Source organism: Ascaphus truei, chromosome 1 (genome assembly GCF_040206685.1).
Source record: "Ascaphus truei isolate aAscTru1 chromosome 1, aAscTru1.hap1, whole genome shotgun sequence".
In the NCBI taxonomy this organism is placed as follows: domain Eukaryota; kingdom Metazoa; phylum Chordata; class Amphibia; order Anura; family Ascaphidae; genus Ascaphus; species Ascaphus truei.
In genome coordinates this window covers 459,804,509-459,822,472 of record NC_134483.1, presented here as the reverse complement: position 1 = coordinate 459,822,472, position 17,964 = coordinate 459,804,509, and the positions used below count along the sequence as shown (strand labels likewise).

Below are 17,964 nucleotides of genomic sequence, written 5' to 3'. Positions count from 1 at the left end.
AATTCTCCTCATCAGAACTAGTGGGATCTACCACAGGGAATACCTTGCCTTAGCAATGGTTGCTAATAATGCAAGTATTCAGAATTGGGAATGGCTGCAAGCAATATAATTGATGGCGACAGGTATAAGGGAAATGTAATTCAATGGCAGCTGCCTGTGACATTACTGGAGATCATCTTTATTTTTCCAAAGTGTCAGGGCTCAATTGGAAATAGCTGTTAACAGCAAGGATCAAAATGAGACCACTTAATTTTAGTAACTGATTTTTACTCATGGGTGGGATGGATGATATAGGTTATAACTAATTACTATCATTATCATCTTTTTTACTCACCATAACTTATTTTGTGTCTGTTTTTTTGCCACTACCAACTTCACATTGCATAGCCACTGACCAATTTCACACTGATGAGGCCCACAATGTTGAAACAGCTGTCTGTGAGTAGGTTTACTGGCTGTGCACTTGTATGTATGTATGTCTTTATTTATATAGCGCCATTAATGTACACAGCGCTTCACAGTAGTAATACACTTCTTTAACCAAAGCTGTGCTGAAAAAGCTGTGTAATACGGCAGGCATAAGCTTATAGGGATGCATGTTAAAATGGAAAAGAAGCAAAAAGTGACATACTCATTTGCATTTCCTGTCCCAGAATCCCGGGCTTCAGTGGAAGCATCATTTACTGAGAGTGAATGGGGAAAGGCTGTGTTGCAGACCTAGAAGAAAGAAAAGCACAAGAGCATGTGAAGGGTTGCAGACCTGTTTGAGACATGTGAATGTGATCACAAGTTGTATTTTTATTTTTCTGCGATTATCATGAATGTTAAGATAAATTAATGTATAAGAAAGTTAAGTTACCCAGTAATACAAGTTAGACTACATAAATTAAACTTTTTCTTTTGAAATGAATTAGTTCAGAAGACAGGTTGCCAAATAATGACATTTCTAATGAGAGTTGCAAGGACTTCATTGAAATATTTAAGTGTGTATAGGGAAACCAAGAGGTTCACCAATCAGGCGCTCAGAAAAGTCAATGAAGTTGCTGAATCCTGCTCATGTAGTAAATATATGAAAATAGGGTCACGGCTATTCTTCAGTATAAACTCACGAATGTAAACAGTCTCTCCTAGCAATTGGCTCTTTGACAAAGCGCTTCGGCGTGAAACGCATCAGAGGATCCGCCAGAACAACACCACTATGCTGCAATAATTTTTTCTAGTCACTACTTCAGCCTTTGCCATTTTTCTACACTGCGGTGCATCGTTTCTTTCTCCGGTGGGAGGAGTATCATTGAAATATTTAAGGACTGCATATCCTTTCTGAGATTTGGTTAATTATTAAAACTCTGCTATTCCTTTTATTTGCATTTTAAAATACACAATGGCAATTGTAATCAATTTTTTTGGCCACATTCTGTGTTTTGTATGAATATAATAATGACACCTGAATTATGCTGCACATATAAAGAAAGTGTAATTAATACTATATAGGTTTCTTTTCACGCCAACTCAAAAAGGGCTACAATGACATACAGTATAAAGATCTCCTATTCTCTGAGGAAGGACTGAAAGATAAGTGTATTTTAGTCTTTCAAATGTGTATAAAATGGCATGGCATGGAGAATACTGAACAATATTTCACAAATATACATAGTAACAGGACTAAGGGCCAAGGTCCAACACGACTGATCACACTGTAATCGGCTGAACAATGCTTGAATGGCATATAAATGAATAAGGTCTAAGTATCACCCATCTAGCCTGACAAAAAGTGATTAGGAGATAAATTGCTTACATATTACGTGTGAAAAATAAGTTGTAAATAAAACAAATAATATGGGACCTTTTTTTGTAATAAACAATTTTTTGCAGTACACTGTTTTTGTAATCTCACCCAGTTATCTTTGCAGTACAATTTATAACAAATATATACGTGTAGTTCAGTATTAGATGATACCTTTTTTATTTGGACTAACAATTGCTATTACAGTATAAGACAAGCATTTGAGAGTTGTCTCTCTTCCTCAGGCCATCAATACAGATTTACAGAGTTTCCATGAGTTTAACACAGATGTAAAAAACAAGAAAACAATCTAAGGCTTACCAAATATATAAAATGGAACTTGTTCTCATTGGATGTCTTATCAACTAATATATTTTTTCAACCAAATTTACATTTGGCTTTTCAGAGATTCAACATATGATCTTTAGCAAAGTTGACAATAATGCAAACTCCCTTCTAAGAACTTGCATGTACCTGTTAATAGCCAAATGTTTTAAATAGTTTAATAAATGGTGCAAGCAGGGGTGGATTTCCCATTATGCTGAGTAGTCTATAGCCTAGAGTGGCATTTTTGTGAGGAGGGCAACTATTTTTTTAGAAGGAAATCTGTGTGAGTTTTACATTTTTCGGATCAGGCTCCCTCTGCAGCATCTCATCATCATGCCGATCCGACGTCAAATGACGCTGCAACGCCACATGAGGATGTGTTGCTATGACAACACAGCATCACATGCTGCTATGACGTCATGATGTCACTACACTAGGGAGGATGGTCCACTCAAGCCTACGGGCAGCAAAAAACATAAGTCCTCCACTCTGTGCTAGGCCATAAAGCACTTTACGGCCCATTCAAGTCTACAATCACAAATAGATTATAGGTGCTAAATGGATAAAGCAATATTATGAAATTGAAATATTTAATCCTCTGCAAAAGTATATAAGTAGCACTCATGGGTTTAAAGTGATTACACTGTATTACAAATTATATATGGATATTCCAGGCAAAAGGTGACACATTGTGTGCTCCTTTGCATGTCATTTCCCAGAATCCCTTGCTGCAGTGGAAACACTGTATGCTAGGTGATAATGGTTCAAAGGCAGTTTTGCAGACCTGTCTAAGACATGTGCTCACAAGTGATATTCTTTATTGGCTATATATATATATATATATATATATATATATATATATATATATATATATATATATATATATATATATATATATATATATATATATATATATAATACATACATACATACATAAACTAAAGAAATTCAATCAACTCAGATTCCAAATTGAAAATAAAGTTCATAAAGCATAAAGAGATTATGCTAGCAGGCTAACAGACAGCTCCACTTCTATTTGGATAAAGCTGGCTGCTCAAGCCCCTAGAACATACGCAAGTGCCCATGATGTACCAGGTACTGTACCAAGTACTGGACATCATAAGGACTAGTTAAGTGATATAAGTCACTTTGAATCTCATTACAGACTTCTTTATGTCACAGACTTTCACATGTGAGTATTGTAGCACACCACTAGACTTACAGTATCTATACATCTGACAACTTTTTACCACTCCAAGTGTCCACTCAATGACTGAGTGAGTGACTCGACAAGATTAGCAACGTGTGAAAATCCAGGGCCAGCTCCCATATCCTGTGTCACCTGAAGTATAAAAGCACATTTGATTAAAAACACATACTTTAGGAATACATGACAGTAGCAATTTCTTGACAATTCCTTATAAACATAGTTTAACCTGCTGTGCCCACCACCCAACTGCCCTGAAGTGTTCCACCCTCAAATTGTCTTGAGATTTATTAGTGACATTAGATATGGGAGTCATGGCTGGACCCTGGAGAAGCAGCTGCCACATGGAGAATTGTCATGATTTGATCACATACCACCTGTGAAAGTGTTCCTATTATAAAACACCTCTTCCTGTTCACTTGGTGGTGTTAATGCGACATGGGTGCAATACTTTGGGTAAACCAGCTACAGTATAAAAGCCATTTTAAGGTCCTGCCATGCTGTTCTCCCACTAAAAAAAATAATTTTGTTCTTACTGCATCTTTTCAGGGCTGCTAATACTTGGGAAAAACAATTAGAGAATGTTGATTGTGACATCTCCACTATTCTAAATCTGTAAATCACTAGGATCTCCAATACAGGGAGGTATATAAGCATCTGTTGGGAGTGGTATTTCAGCAACCTTCCTTTTTCGATCTCTATCTCACTCTCTCTCCCTGAATCTCTCCTTCTCCCTTTTTACCTTTTAGGGTTAGATTAACTAAGCTTCGAGCAGGGGATAAAGAGGTGTTCACAGGTAAATTTATCGGAAATAAGCATAAGATTTATTAATGCAAATGTACTCCTTTTTTTGCTTTTCAGTAACTCTAATATATTATTTGGAGATATAAAGTTACCACGGTATACTATAACAAATGTATTTCACCTACCCTAGGCTGGCATTAGTCCACTATATACATGTAGGCAAGATTAACTTAAACAACCTGGAATAGATTAATAAAAAAATTTTCCTTAACATTTACACATTTGGCAATATATTAACCCTTTCATAGCCTAAGTGACCAGCTGTTTATAAGCAACTACAGTAGTTAGTCACTAAGGTCCAATAAGTGCTTAATATATACCTAACCATACAAAAAATCACCCTTTACATACCAATGAAACTATTAAAGAATTGCCTTACTAACCCCTATGGAAAACAAGCAGTCAAACCCCACCCACCATCTTTCCACAAAGCTGCCTAATATGCCTGTAGGTCATGCTACAAATATAAATTAAACACACAATTTCAAATACATATAGCATAAAGCAATACTAAAACATGCAATGAAATAGAAATAGAATTATCTCAAACATTACCCCATGGTAATAATCCCAAAACATAATTCTTGGCCCAATGGCCAAACTATAAGAAGAGAAAAGACCCCCAAAATATCACTAAAGAAAAATACAATCACCCAACTGTCAAAAAATGAAGCCCTAATGTAATAAATGACTTCAATCCATAAAACATGGCTAAAAACAAAACCAGTAAATGAACAAACAATCTATGGCCCAGAGGCCAAGATCCAATCCCATGCTATCCTGGTAAAATAAAGACCCATCATGAAACAACTTTGAAGCCATGGATCCTGAATTGGTTGAAGAGTAATACCATCAGGCTATTTCTATCAAAAAATACAATTACCTTCTTTCTTCTTACTGTTTTTGTATCACCATCTTGCTGTACTCTAACTGGTCATTCCACATAACACGTGGTAAGCAGACCTGTCACCAGCTTGTTATTATGGAGCCAGAAATACAAATGTAACCTAGGGCCCCACATTAATGAGTAGACAGTTGGATGCTCAACAAAGTTATTGAGCAGGGGATGGGGTGGAACCAGGTTGTCTGTCAAGCAGGAGTGAGAGGGCCCACCATTTCCTCCCATGGGCCCATTATAGGAAGGGCCCTGGCCGCTCTGATAATCCTGAAAGTCAGGACCTACTGTACTTCCGGTCAGGTCGAAGCTTCAGGTTTGGTCAGTGGGGCCCGTCAGCCACCGGGCTCGGGATAGTTGTCCTGGTGTTCCCCCTCTGATGGTGACACAGGTGGTACAATAAGAACCTTGTGTTAATTCATGCAATATTATTGGTTGTCTTAAACACAAAGTTAAAATCAAGCACTTCCATTGTTTGCTTGATTTTAACTAATCAGATGTACAATATTCACAGCTTTTTATCAATTTATGTGCCGCTGATTTAGCTGCTTTTAAGGTCACGGGCAATTTGTTTTGATTCTTTCGCAGATTTTTGAGTCATTTTGGCCCAGCCAAAAAAAGTTAATTTTCCCAAAAATGTAACTGAAAACCACTCTTCGGCGTCTATTGAATATGGACTGAATACTGTACTTGTTTTTGCAAATAGTTTAATGTTACTTTTAAATTTGACCAAAAAACCATTGGTTTTTTTTGTTTTGTTTTTATGGGGCTGTTTCATCCTACACTGAATGAATGAATTAGCAGTCGATGGCTTTGTTTGTTGTTTGTATTTTATAAACTGACAACGACAACTCTTTGGAGTACATTTAATAGAGTCCTAATGATGGAAGCTAATCTGGACATTGTAATGGAATTAGCCATGCACGGAAAAGGGGCAGGGCTACCGTGCAAATGCAGCTGCTGGCAGGTTCAATAAAGCAAAGCATTAATACATTTGTATATAGTTTTAGATTTGACATTAGTGTAAACACACCAATCTGGAGCTTGGGCTGTGTTTTGTGAAATGTGTTTAATCTTTATATTACCAGTCATTCTTTGCATTTCATATTTATTTTTCTTTTGGGATTTTCTTGTTGCTCCTTCTGGCTAAACTTTATACCTTCTCAGTTAATTGTTAACAATTTTTTTTTGGAAAACTACATAAAATACAGTAGATCTTATTCAATTTGTGGATTGAATTTTCTATTACATTTTTGATCAGCCTATTTTTATGCACTTGATTAAATTTGACTTATGATTGCCATTTATCATGTTCTACAGATGTTTTATTAATTACGGTTTAATTGATTCACAAAAGATTAAAAATGAAACCAATAATTGTTAAATGGTCCTTAGTCATTTCAGACTATATAAAAAGGTGATTGACCGTCATATGAGCTTAATTTATTATTATTTGTATAACAATTTTTCACATTTATAAAATAAAACACAATTTAATTGTGTTGAACTTGATATTTTTAAGTTATTAAAACAGGTTATTAAAAAATATATTTATTTTTTTTCCCCTACCTATCAATCTTAATTTAATTCTATGACAACACCCTTAGGGAATGCAAAAATTAATTTGTGATATCCAAATTAGTAAAAGAATGAGCAGACAAGCATCTCTCGTAGTAATTAAAGTGCACATAAGAATATTTTTCATAATTTTTATATTGCACAACTTTTTTACACCCTTTTTATGTCTACTAACATATTGTGCACAAAAAGGGGCACTATATGTGCTTTTCTGTATAATATATGTAAAACCATATGTGTCAAATGTGTGTTTCGTGTAGTATGCATGCATTTTTTTTGTACAAAATGCATACATGTGTTCTGGTTTTTGTATTATTTCCACATGAGTTTCTATATACGACAAATGTGATACAATTTTGTGGGCAAAAAAAGCTGCACTAGGATTCTATGATTTGACACATATTGTGCAATTCTTTCCAACCTTTGTCTTGATACATAGACCTCATTTTGTATTAAAGTCAGACAAATACTGTGTAAATGTAAGCCCTACCTTAACTAGTGCCTTTGTAAGGACTTGCTTCTATGGGGTAAGTACTCTCTAGCAATTGTTCTGAGCAAAGTATCCTTTCAACCTTTGGATGCCTCATGACAGGGGTGCGCAATCATTTCCCCCACCACAACCCCCAAATACATACAAACTACCCCAAGAGGCTCGGCGTGGGATAGTGTCAGTGAGGGAGTCCCACAGCTGGAAAGAGCTGGGGCCCGGCAGCAACGAGAGGACCAGCATCCGGGCAAGAGATCACATTTCCTGATAAAAAATCCCTGTCCAAAAACATGTTTAAAAGGCGATAATAAGTAGATGTAAAACAACAATTGTAACTTCGAGCATGAGACATCTCTCTTTCATTCTTTCTGTCTGCTGTTCTGCAGTTAATAAACCAGCTGCCATCATTGTGTAAGTCACTGTGTCTTGCACCTAAGGCCCTCCTATGTGGGCTGGCAAACTGAAAGTGCGTTACTGTGCATCTAAGTGCTAGCCCCATTTCATCATCTCATCATATAATAAAGACTGTATATCCAGGAACATAGCCATGACTGTGGCTGGGGTACAGTTGGGAATTTTGGGTTGGTGTAGGGAACTGGCTCCTCACAGGTCACACTGAAATTGCAGCAATACAGTCTGGTTATATTTGGTGTAATACTGTGTATACACTGACACAGCGTACAAGTCAGAGGGAGTTATATGTGGGAGAGAGAAATGGGGGTTAGATATGGGGACAGAAGGCAACGGGGGACAGTAGGTGACCGGGGGAAAGGAGGGAGAATGGGTGATATTCCCTGCATTCTCCATGCTTCCTATCTAAGGCCGAGTTTATAGTACTTGCTACGGCAACTGTGACGTTGCGCAGCATTGTAGCAAGTTCATGTTGTTTGTCACGGGTGCCCATAGTGGGTGTGACCACGTGACATCAGCTGTCGTGATCGCTTGAAGCCAGAAGATTGAGATTTTCCAGCGATCGAGGGGTGACGTCACGGGCACGTGAGCGGTTCAGCCAATGACTCTGAACCGGTCATGGCCACGCCCTACAGTCATGATCTCTGGTCTCCTGCACCAGAGTGTAACAATCACTGTATGGCGGCGATGCATGATGACGACGGCTGACGTCACGAGGCCGCGCCACCCTCACCCCCACTGTAAACTCATCTTACTCTGCACAGTCTGTACAGCTTCTGTGACCACTGCATTGTCTTCCTTCAGGCTCCATTTCGAACTCTCTTTCACTTCCTTACCTCAGCTTTAGGATGCCAACAGCCGTCTGGGTGTGTGCACAAACTACCCATGATACTGCACCAGCAAATTGTCACAGCAAGATGTCCGAAAGCGATCATATATTCAGAAGCAGCAATAAATATAAAAGTTTTCACAATCCTAAAATGACTCCCCTAATGTTATTAATAATGCATACCATATATATTGAGCTTTGGTAGCCTAATAATTACATATTGAGTATTAAATACACAGTCATCTTTTCCTAAACATTTAATTAAGCTCACAACAGTGGTGATTCAAATAGACACGAATTTCATAGAATATATCTGCAGCTTACATCCAATTGTGTCTGCTAAGAACCTTATACACATATTACTACAACTATATATGATATAACAGAGTTTAATAAAACATAATGAAAATGTAGAATATAAAATATATACAGTAATAAAAAATATAATAAAGATCAGCGCAACAAATTCTCCTAGAGAGACAAATGAGAAAACAGAAATAAATCATCAGTACATTGCACCAGTACTATAATTCTTTAATAGGGCAGAACATGCTAAAAGAACACCTAGAGGGGCAAATAGGATCACCAAGGGGCTGAGATAATGACATTCGGTATTGGATATTTAAATGAATGCCCCAATGTTAATACTCACATTTAGTCCATAAGGGACTAATGTGTTTAATTTGTGTATCCAGTATGTCTCGCTTTGGGCCAATTTTCTAATCCTATTTCCCCCTCTCCAGTGGGCAGGAATGAGCTCTATCCCTTAAAGATTAATGTTTTAAGATCTGAATTGTGGCAGATGCTATAATGTTTTGAAACATGATGAGTTAATACATTTTTCCTTATATTACCTAAATGCTCTAATATTCTTACTCTTAATGGTCTTGAAGTACGGCCTACATATTGAAAGCCACACGGGCACTCCAATAAGTATACTACAAATGTAGACTTACAATTGATATAATTTTCAAAACACGAACAAAGGGAACCCTCTTGAAAGAACTCAGTGTGTGAAGATAGTAAAGCTGATTGTACTGTAGTTAAAACCAATTTATTAGTAATCATAAAAGGTATTATTGGTAAGATAGAATCCATGACCAAAAGGTGAATGTGATACACAAACAAACAGACATGAATAATACACACGGTAGTTGTTAAGCTCTAGTTTCTACACTTTGTATAGTTCCACTCTATAAAGTCAAAAAACAAATCTGGAACATAATGAATCCAGAATGAAATAGGCGGATAACAACTAGGCTAATAACAACTGCTAAAAAATCTGTATTAATTTATACAGGTTACGTGAAGACTGAATAGTGTATATTCAAATAGTACGTCAAGCACATAAGTACATCCGGTGTTGATTAACCCTAGACCAACTGTCCCTCCTCAATAAAGGCTTGGGATTTGCGCCGAGCCAAAACTTCCAGTTGTTTGAAACCGTAATAGACTTACAAAAATTCACACGGAAATTAACTTTAAAAAAGATGTTTGCTGCCAAGAACAGTTTGGAAAATACCAACATCTTGGAGGATTCCACCAGAGGAATTAGTTCTCCTGCCATCAAGGACATACAGACTTTGAATTTTCAGGAACACTGTGTGCTTTCCGATATGGACTCCTTATTGGAACTACAAGGCGAACCCCTCATGACACATTCTCAATCATTTTTTGGCCATGAGGATTCTGGTTATCGTCCAAAGTCTTTATTCTGTCCCAGTTTCAATAGAGGTCCATCTATTACTACATTCGAACACTTGGTTGAACGTGATTTACGTATACTAGCAAAAGGGTTTTCTAGTTCCAACATCAAAAAAGGAAATCTTACATACACTGAGATCCAAGAAATTGCTCGCATTAAAAAAGATCATGACATAGTTCTTAGAAATGCGGATAAGGGCGGTGCTCTTGTTATCATGTCAACAAACCAGTATCATTGTGAAGCTATGAGACAATTGAAGGATAACACTACTTATAGGCTTCTTAAAAGCAATCCTACATCCAAGTATCACCTTGAATTAACAGAGTTATTAGACATGGGCAAAATTCTAAATGTAATCAATAAAAAAGAGTTTGATTTTCTTTCCTGTCCGCATGCCGTGATTCCGATATTTCACCATCTCCCAAAGATCCATAAATCGCTGGTCGACCCTCCTGGTCGTCCTATAGTTGCGAGCATTGGATCTTTGGGAGATGGGTTATCGCGGTATGTGGACAGGTTTTTACAACCCCTTGTATTCCAGTTACCGTCCTTCATAAGGGACACAACGGATTTCATTGTCAACATACAGGAACTCACTTGGCACAAGGAATACAGGTGGGTCACTATGGATGTGACCTCCCTGTATTCTATCATTGAACACCAGCACGGCCTTGCTGCCATCAAATATTTTCTTGATTTATCCACGTTGTCTATTGCACATTGCACCTTTTTATTAGAATCTATATCCTTTTTACTCACGCACAATTATTTTTTATTTGACTCGCACTTTTATTTACAGATATTAGGCACTGCTATGGGCACGAGTTTTGCACCTTCATACGCAAATTTATTTATGGGTTTTTGGGAATCACAATTTATTTATCACAGTCACAATTCATTTCGTCAAAATATTGTCTATTATGGGAGATATATTGACGATTTGATTTTTATTTGGAAGGGGGATGAAAATTCACTTTTTTCTTTTATTGATTATCTTAGCACTAATGATTATAACCTTAAATTCACCTTTGAACATAATATTAATCATATCCACTTTTTAGACTTATTCCTGTATGTTGACAATGATATGACCATAAAAACAGACATCTACAGGAAGCAGAATTCTAGAAACACGCTTCTCAGCGCACAAAGCTGTCACCCACGCTCTCTGATTAAAAACATTCCAGGGGCTCAATTTGTCAGGTTAAAAAGAATTTGCTCTGACAATGAGGTCTTCCTGTCTCGGGCAAAAGAGATGTCTGACAGATTTCTAGCAAGGGGTTACTCTGCAATAGATATTGCTACAGCATTCAATAAGGCAGATGCTATGGATAGAGGCACTCTTATGTGTAAAAAAAGTAAAAATTTTCAATCAAAAAGAGAGAGAAAATTGCTATCATTCTCTTATAGGGCGAATAGTCCTATGTTCATTAGTACATTCAATTCGCAGTCACAACAAATCTGTAATATCATTGCCAAGCATTGGCACACATTGTTGTTGGACAAGGATATTCGCAGTATTGTGGAGAGTGGTCCTAGATTCTCGTACCGCAAAGCTAAAACCCTAGCCTTCCACTTGTCTCCTAGCATGTTTGACTCTAGGTCCAACTTTCCAAATGTTAAAAGCATTCCAAAAGGATTTTTCAAATGTGGCAAATGCTCTATGTGTCGATACACAGTCGAAACTAAATACATTTTATATAATGCAGATCATAATAAATATTATCTCAAAACATTTCTCAATTGTAACATTAGTTATGTCATTTATGTCCTGCAGTGCGGCTGTGGACATAAATATGTGGGTCGCACTACAAGACCCCTTAAAGCCAGAATTGCTGAACACGTACGGCTAATCAAAAAGAGAGATTTAAATCACCCTGTGCCCAGACACTTTACATCATGTCCTGAAGGCAATATTAATAATTTCTCATTTAAAGCTATAGAACATATACCATGCCACCCCAGAGGTGGGAATAGGGAAAATGTACTTAACAAACAAGAGATGTATTGGATATACACTCTCAACACTCTCCACCCCCATGGGATTAACCTTGATTGGGAGTTAAAACACTTCCTTCAGGGTTAATTATGTGTGGAGTCTTGGGAGTGTATCTCTTGATACATCTTATATATCATCATAAGGGTTAATCTTTTGTCATATATCTGCCTACTACCTTGACTTCCCTTATAAGAGTTATGTATTATTCCTTTAAGTATTGTATAACCAAGGTTTTGATACTTATATTGGTTTGCTATTACAGATGGTATGTAGTTACACTTATATCTTTAGTTTAACATATCACCAAGGGATCAACTATGCTATATTCTGGTTCTGTTCTTTTCCATATGGCTATAATTTTATATGTTTTCTTTTTTCTTCCATGTTTGTACATATATGATATTTCATTTATATCATGAATGCTGCTATTCACTTGCTGTTTTTTTTTAATTTATATGTTTAATTTTGAATTGTTCACATTTCATGATTATTGTAGTTTGTCCAATCCAAACACTGATGTCTCTGTGTCCTCCTATGGCCCATTAGCATAATTAAAAGATTGCCATCTCCTGTTTGCAATTATGTTTCAACCAATCATGGGAGAGGATCTGTATATATAAGATATCAGTGTTGAGAGATTTTTTACTCTTTGATAAAGTTCCAACACGGAACGAAACGCATCAGAGGTGTTTCTTGTGATGTGCAGCACTCTAGTTTAATAAAGCTGATTTTATTTATTTACTTCTTTGGCTGAGTTCCTGTTGCAGTGACCACCTACAAAGCACGTTTTTTTTTTTCTTTCACATCAGTATTTCAACTATCACTTACTATCTCGTATATATTTGGAGTGCGGGGAACACGTTGTTTGTTCTATATTGTCCTTATGAGAGATTAGGGGTCTCTTCATTGTTCCCCAGCACCCACTACGTAGTCAAGTCCGCATTTCATTTAATACATAATGTAGTGCGGCCTATACAATGTACTTTCATCATGAATATACAGTTCCCATATACTGTATATACATGAATGTGGGTAAGTTGGAAGTATATACCTAATACAAACCCTGAAAGGTCTACAGCACAAGAGCTCACTTATATTGACCTGAAATATTAGGGATCGGTAGTATGTACCCAGAAAGTCATATAGGCCTAAATTGACTTCATTAACTGTGTGGTATATCAATAAACGTATAGTAAAAGAGTTTCTTAAGTCACATATCCGTAAAAGGTATGTACAGCATCCAGATAGTCATGACCACTGTAGGGATGTACAAATGATTTGAAATCCAAAAGACATGTACTGATATATACAATATCGGGACCTCCAATAGTCTAGTGTGACAACATCACCAATATTGACCTCAAGTCTTGGGCCTCATTACTTCAAGTGTCAGACATCCATCGCGTAATAGAAACATGGAGAAACAGCTTAAGCAAATGCTTCTGTAGTGAATAAAACAATCACACATGCTAACCATTATAGTCATGTTATGTTAAAAGAATAGCCCAATGCTGAGTCCACTGTTGAATGTTCAATCCCACTGGTTTATAACAACAAATTGTGTATTTTTCAAAATGATACTGGTTCAAATCTCAGATGTCAGACTTTAGGCATTACCAAAACCACTAGCGTGCATGTGTAAAACACAGTAAAAAAATAATAAAATTAAAAAAAATGTAAGAAGTTAAAAATATTCATTTTGCACAAAGCACTACAAATACAGTACTTTCTCTGGAAAGTTTTGTGTACCAATACATTCAGAAAAGTCACATACTGCACTGTGTGGCTACTTATGCATCTAAAAAAATCATTATTAAAAAATCTTAAACACACTTTCTAAGGTGTACAGATGTTTGCAAATCTCAACTAACTACTGTACAGTTTTGTCTGCCTGTAAAAGCCTAACTGCAGACATTTGTTTAGCTTTTTCTAAAGGGACTAAAACAGCATGGTTGTTCAAGATGGCCACCTGGGGACATAAACCATATGCCTTTGTTTAGATCTGTTTATTTTAAAACTTAGAGGTGAGCACAGTTTATTAAGCACCCTTTTGTTCAAAGTAGGCTGTAATTTGCTTTGAAATTTAGTTGTATGACAAAAATACTTACCTAAAGCCTACAGTATGTTTAAACTTAAAAGGGATGTTATGAGTTGGTTATCTATTAAAGAACCAAAAATAATTTCAGAACAAACAGATTGTATGCCATGTGGGATTTTGAAACATCTGGACCATGCCTGTTGCAAACCATTTAGTAAATACACAAATGCACAGTAGACTGCCGTTTGTTCTTATATGCTTCACTGTTTATTTTAATGATGTAGCAATGCTGGTTTGATGAAAAAAACACTTTGAAACCATTACATTTATTTCCTGTTATCCCTATTTCTCAAATGTAAAAGAAGGTAATTTTTCTTTGTTCAATTTCTGGTACCATAATAAAAAAAGAAAACATTTTGGGGAAAACATAGACAATCTAAGCAATATGGAGGAAATTCACTAAATAATACACTCATGTAGCTCTGTGAGTAAGCCCATAAAATTTTGGATCAGCTACAAAATTCTCCTCCTTACCTTCAAGGTTCTCCACTCATCTGCTCCTCCCTATGCAGTATATCAGCTTTGATCTCTCATTATGCCCCTGCTCGTCTGCTGCACTCTACTGTATGCACAACAATCCCCTTTCCAACCCTTTATGCTCTACTTCTTCCTCTCACCTTAAATCTTTTTCCCTCACTGCCCCTTACTTGTGGAACTCACTCCCACACTCAGTATATGCCAAGCCCCTTCTCTCACCATCTCTAAGTCAAGCCTTAAAACTCACCTCTGAAATTAAGTATTTCAATAGCCTAGACTCATGACTACGGTCCCACACCCAAAGTCGCTCCTACCAACCATTGTGGCCAAGCACTGCCATCTACAGCACTTGTTCTCTCACCTGCTGTCTCTGCAATTTCCCCAACATACCACTTAGATTGTAAAATCTCCGGGGCAGCAATTTCCTTTCCTATAGTCTGATTTTGTTTGTTTCACTTACTGTATTATAATTCCCTGTACTGTATTGTTTCTTTTAAAAATCCCTGAGTACAGCTGTGGGCACTACATGAATAAAGTTATACATACATACATACATAGATTTGCAATCATTACATTCCTGAGTAAGTCTAAATGCATCACCAGAAAACAAAGAACTTTAAATGTCTTTGATAACAAATATAGTATTGCAGTAAGTCAAATAAGTAATTTCAATGTTTGCAATAAATGTGTAAAGGATAACACCTTGAATAAAACAGGCCACCTCATCTTTTAGCTTTGACAGATAGTAATGTTTTGATTAATGCTAATGTAATGTTTTTTTGTTTGTTTGTTTTCAGAGCTATATCCATGGAAGCAGCCAAGCCCAATTTGTTGCAGAATCACACATTATTCTTTTGCTTAGTATCCTTTTGATGTGAACTTAAGGGGTATGAAGGAAACGAAAGAAATATGTTACATTGATATTTCATAAATAGTTAACAGACATTATTCCCTGCATTATTGCAAGTCAACAAACAAAATATTGCATTAAATAACACTTGTTTTACCTCTTTAACCACTATTTTCAATGGCACTACTGTTAAATAACGTGCCAGCGATAATGCCATGCCTTGCATCAATGCGTACAATAATTTCTGCTACATCTGTACACTGCTCTTCCAATAAGAAATGTTTTCATTGTGCAAAAACGGCATGATTTAACCTTCCCTGATCATTTGTATATGTTTATTTATGAACTATAGGGTTTTGTGGTGGTAAAAAGACATTGTTAAGAATACTGTAATACATTTTACTATTCTTAATAACTTTAATATTGGCATTCTTTACATAGTTACTAAACACATGATGTACTCTACAGTAAGATCAACCAATGTAAAGTCCCAACATCATGGCCCCAACAACATTAACCATCATATTACCACCCAATGAGAATGTAAAACAAATGACAGATTAGATTATAACATGTTCCAGTTATTGTGTACATAATGTATTTTACCATTCCACCTGGTAGGGTTGCAGTAATTTATTAACCACTTGAGTCACCGATGAGGCCAAGAGAAATTTGTGTCTCATTTGTGGTGTATTCTGGTAAACCAAAACACCAGTTTTGTAACAAAGAGAGTGAAATTTATTTTTTAAATCTCATGGAAATCAGCTGTTTGTGGGACATATGTTCTATTGGTGCTTTCAATACTTGAACATCAGCCTGTTCTTAAGACTGCAAGTCACAGCTGTTCCTGTGACACATCAACCCCCCCCCCCCCCGTGACGTTAGACGAGGAGGGCTTTCTGGCTGCGATACTGTGGTAAAAATACAGGTCTTTTCCTCTACATACCGATACAAATGGATATTTAAATATCAGATGAAGAGTTTATTCACCACAGCTCTCCGGTCATCAGTTCCAGGAGTTCGAGAGTGGTAACATTATATACCTACATGCTTTAAAGTTTTTACACATTGTATGTGGTTTTTAACCTTGACTTTGATTATCAACTTTATAAAAATTAAATTGATCTGTACTATGGAGAATGTGTGTCAATTTAGCCAGCTACTTTGCATCAGTTTTGCCCCAATAGAAGATGGATAGGTGCAGCACACAGCATTGTAGCTGTCATTTTGAGTTAATTTGAAGTAATTGGACCCCAATATCTGGTCTGTGGTTATAACAGATTTAGATGTATTACATGAATGAAGCTTAAATAAAAAGTTTCTTCCATTTATCTGGAAAATAATTGACTGCATATTAAATGCCAAATTAAGAGAGCATATTTTTGTCTTACAGTACAAAAGGTTGTCTCTAAATCCTCTCTTTAAAAAAAAAAGTGTGTGTGTGATGAGTATGCACATTTTAAGTGAAACTTCTTTGTGTTTTGTCACAGAAATTGTATTTGTGATGGTGATGTTTTTAATTAAAAAAAACCCCTCATTTTCAGTGCCAAAACGCAAAGAAGTTTGACTTAGAACGCGTGTTTTAGCTATTTGCACTTCTATATTTAAAGTAACTGTGAATTCCTCATGTGTGTGTGTGCATCACTGTGTGTGCGTGCATCAGTCAGTGTCTGTGTGCACACCAGTCAGTGTGTGTGTGCGCACCAGTTAGTGTGTGTGTGTGTGTGTGTGTGCGTCAGTCAATGTGTGTGCACCAGTCAGTGTGTGTGTGTGTGCGCGCCAGTCAGTGTGTGTACGCGCCAGTCAGTGTGTGTGTGCGCGTCAGTCAGTTGTGTGTGTGCATGACGGTCAGTGTGTGTGTGCGTGCATGCGTCAGTCAGTGTGTGTGAGCACATCAGTCAGTTTGTGCGTCACTTTGTGTATGGATCACTGTGTGTGTGGGTCAGTGTGGCACTGGGGTGGAAAGTGTGCTCAGAGTGTCCTGCAGGCTCTCCAAGCGCTCCCTCCCCACTCCAAGGACACCACGGTCAGTGCTCTCCTGCCCCCCCCCCCCCCCTGAGCTCTCTCAGAGCTACAGGAAAATGGAGCGCTGAGCACTCTCCCCCCTCCCTCCCTCAGAGCTATTGAGACACCAAGCACTCAGCGCTCTCCCTCCGATCTAAGGGAACATGGGGACGCAGTGCTGTGGGGGATGCAGAGCTGCAAGGGACGTGGCCCCCCGGCAGAGCTGCAGAGACACAGTGCCCAGATCTCGGGGAGAGGTGTGTGTGTTTTCAGCGCTGCCTCCTCTCTGGTGGCTCCTCCTGTGGAAGCTGGTGTAACACATATTTCCCCCACCACCCCACCCCCCCTCTGGGAGATTTTGCTGCTGCATGGAGTGTAGTGTATACCTGCTGGCTCACAGTGGATCTGAGTCTCCCGCATGGTGGTAGGGGATGTCAGAACAGGCTTCTGGGGTAATACCTGATTCGTACTCACGGTGACAGCGCATCCATCTCTTGCAGGCCCCAGGGA

At 37.4% G+C, this 17,964-nt stretch overlaps 1 protein-coding gene across 5 annotated transcripts in view; it reads left to right on the top strand.

The window, feature by feature from the left end:
* TUSC3 (tumor suppressor candidate 3) overlaps positions 1-17,964 on the top strand; it is a 369,252-nt gene that overhangs the window by 293,106 nt on the left and 58,182 nt on the right. For all 5 annotated transcript variants that reach the window (XM_075565925.1, XM_075565910.1, XM_075565918.1 and 2 more), the window contains one exon: positions 15,398-15,461. In XM_075565925.1, the coding sequence (XP_075422040.1) occupies positions 15,398-15,461 (64 nt within the window). The remainder of the gene's footprint in view (positions 1-15,397; positions 15,462-17,964) is intronic.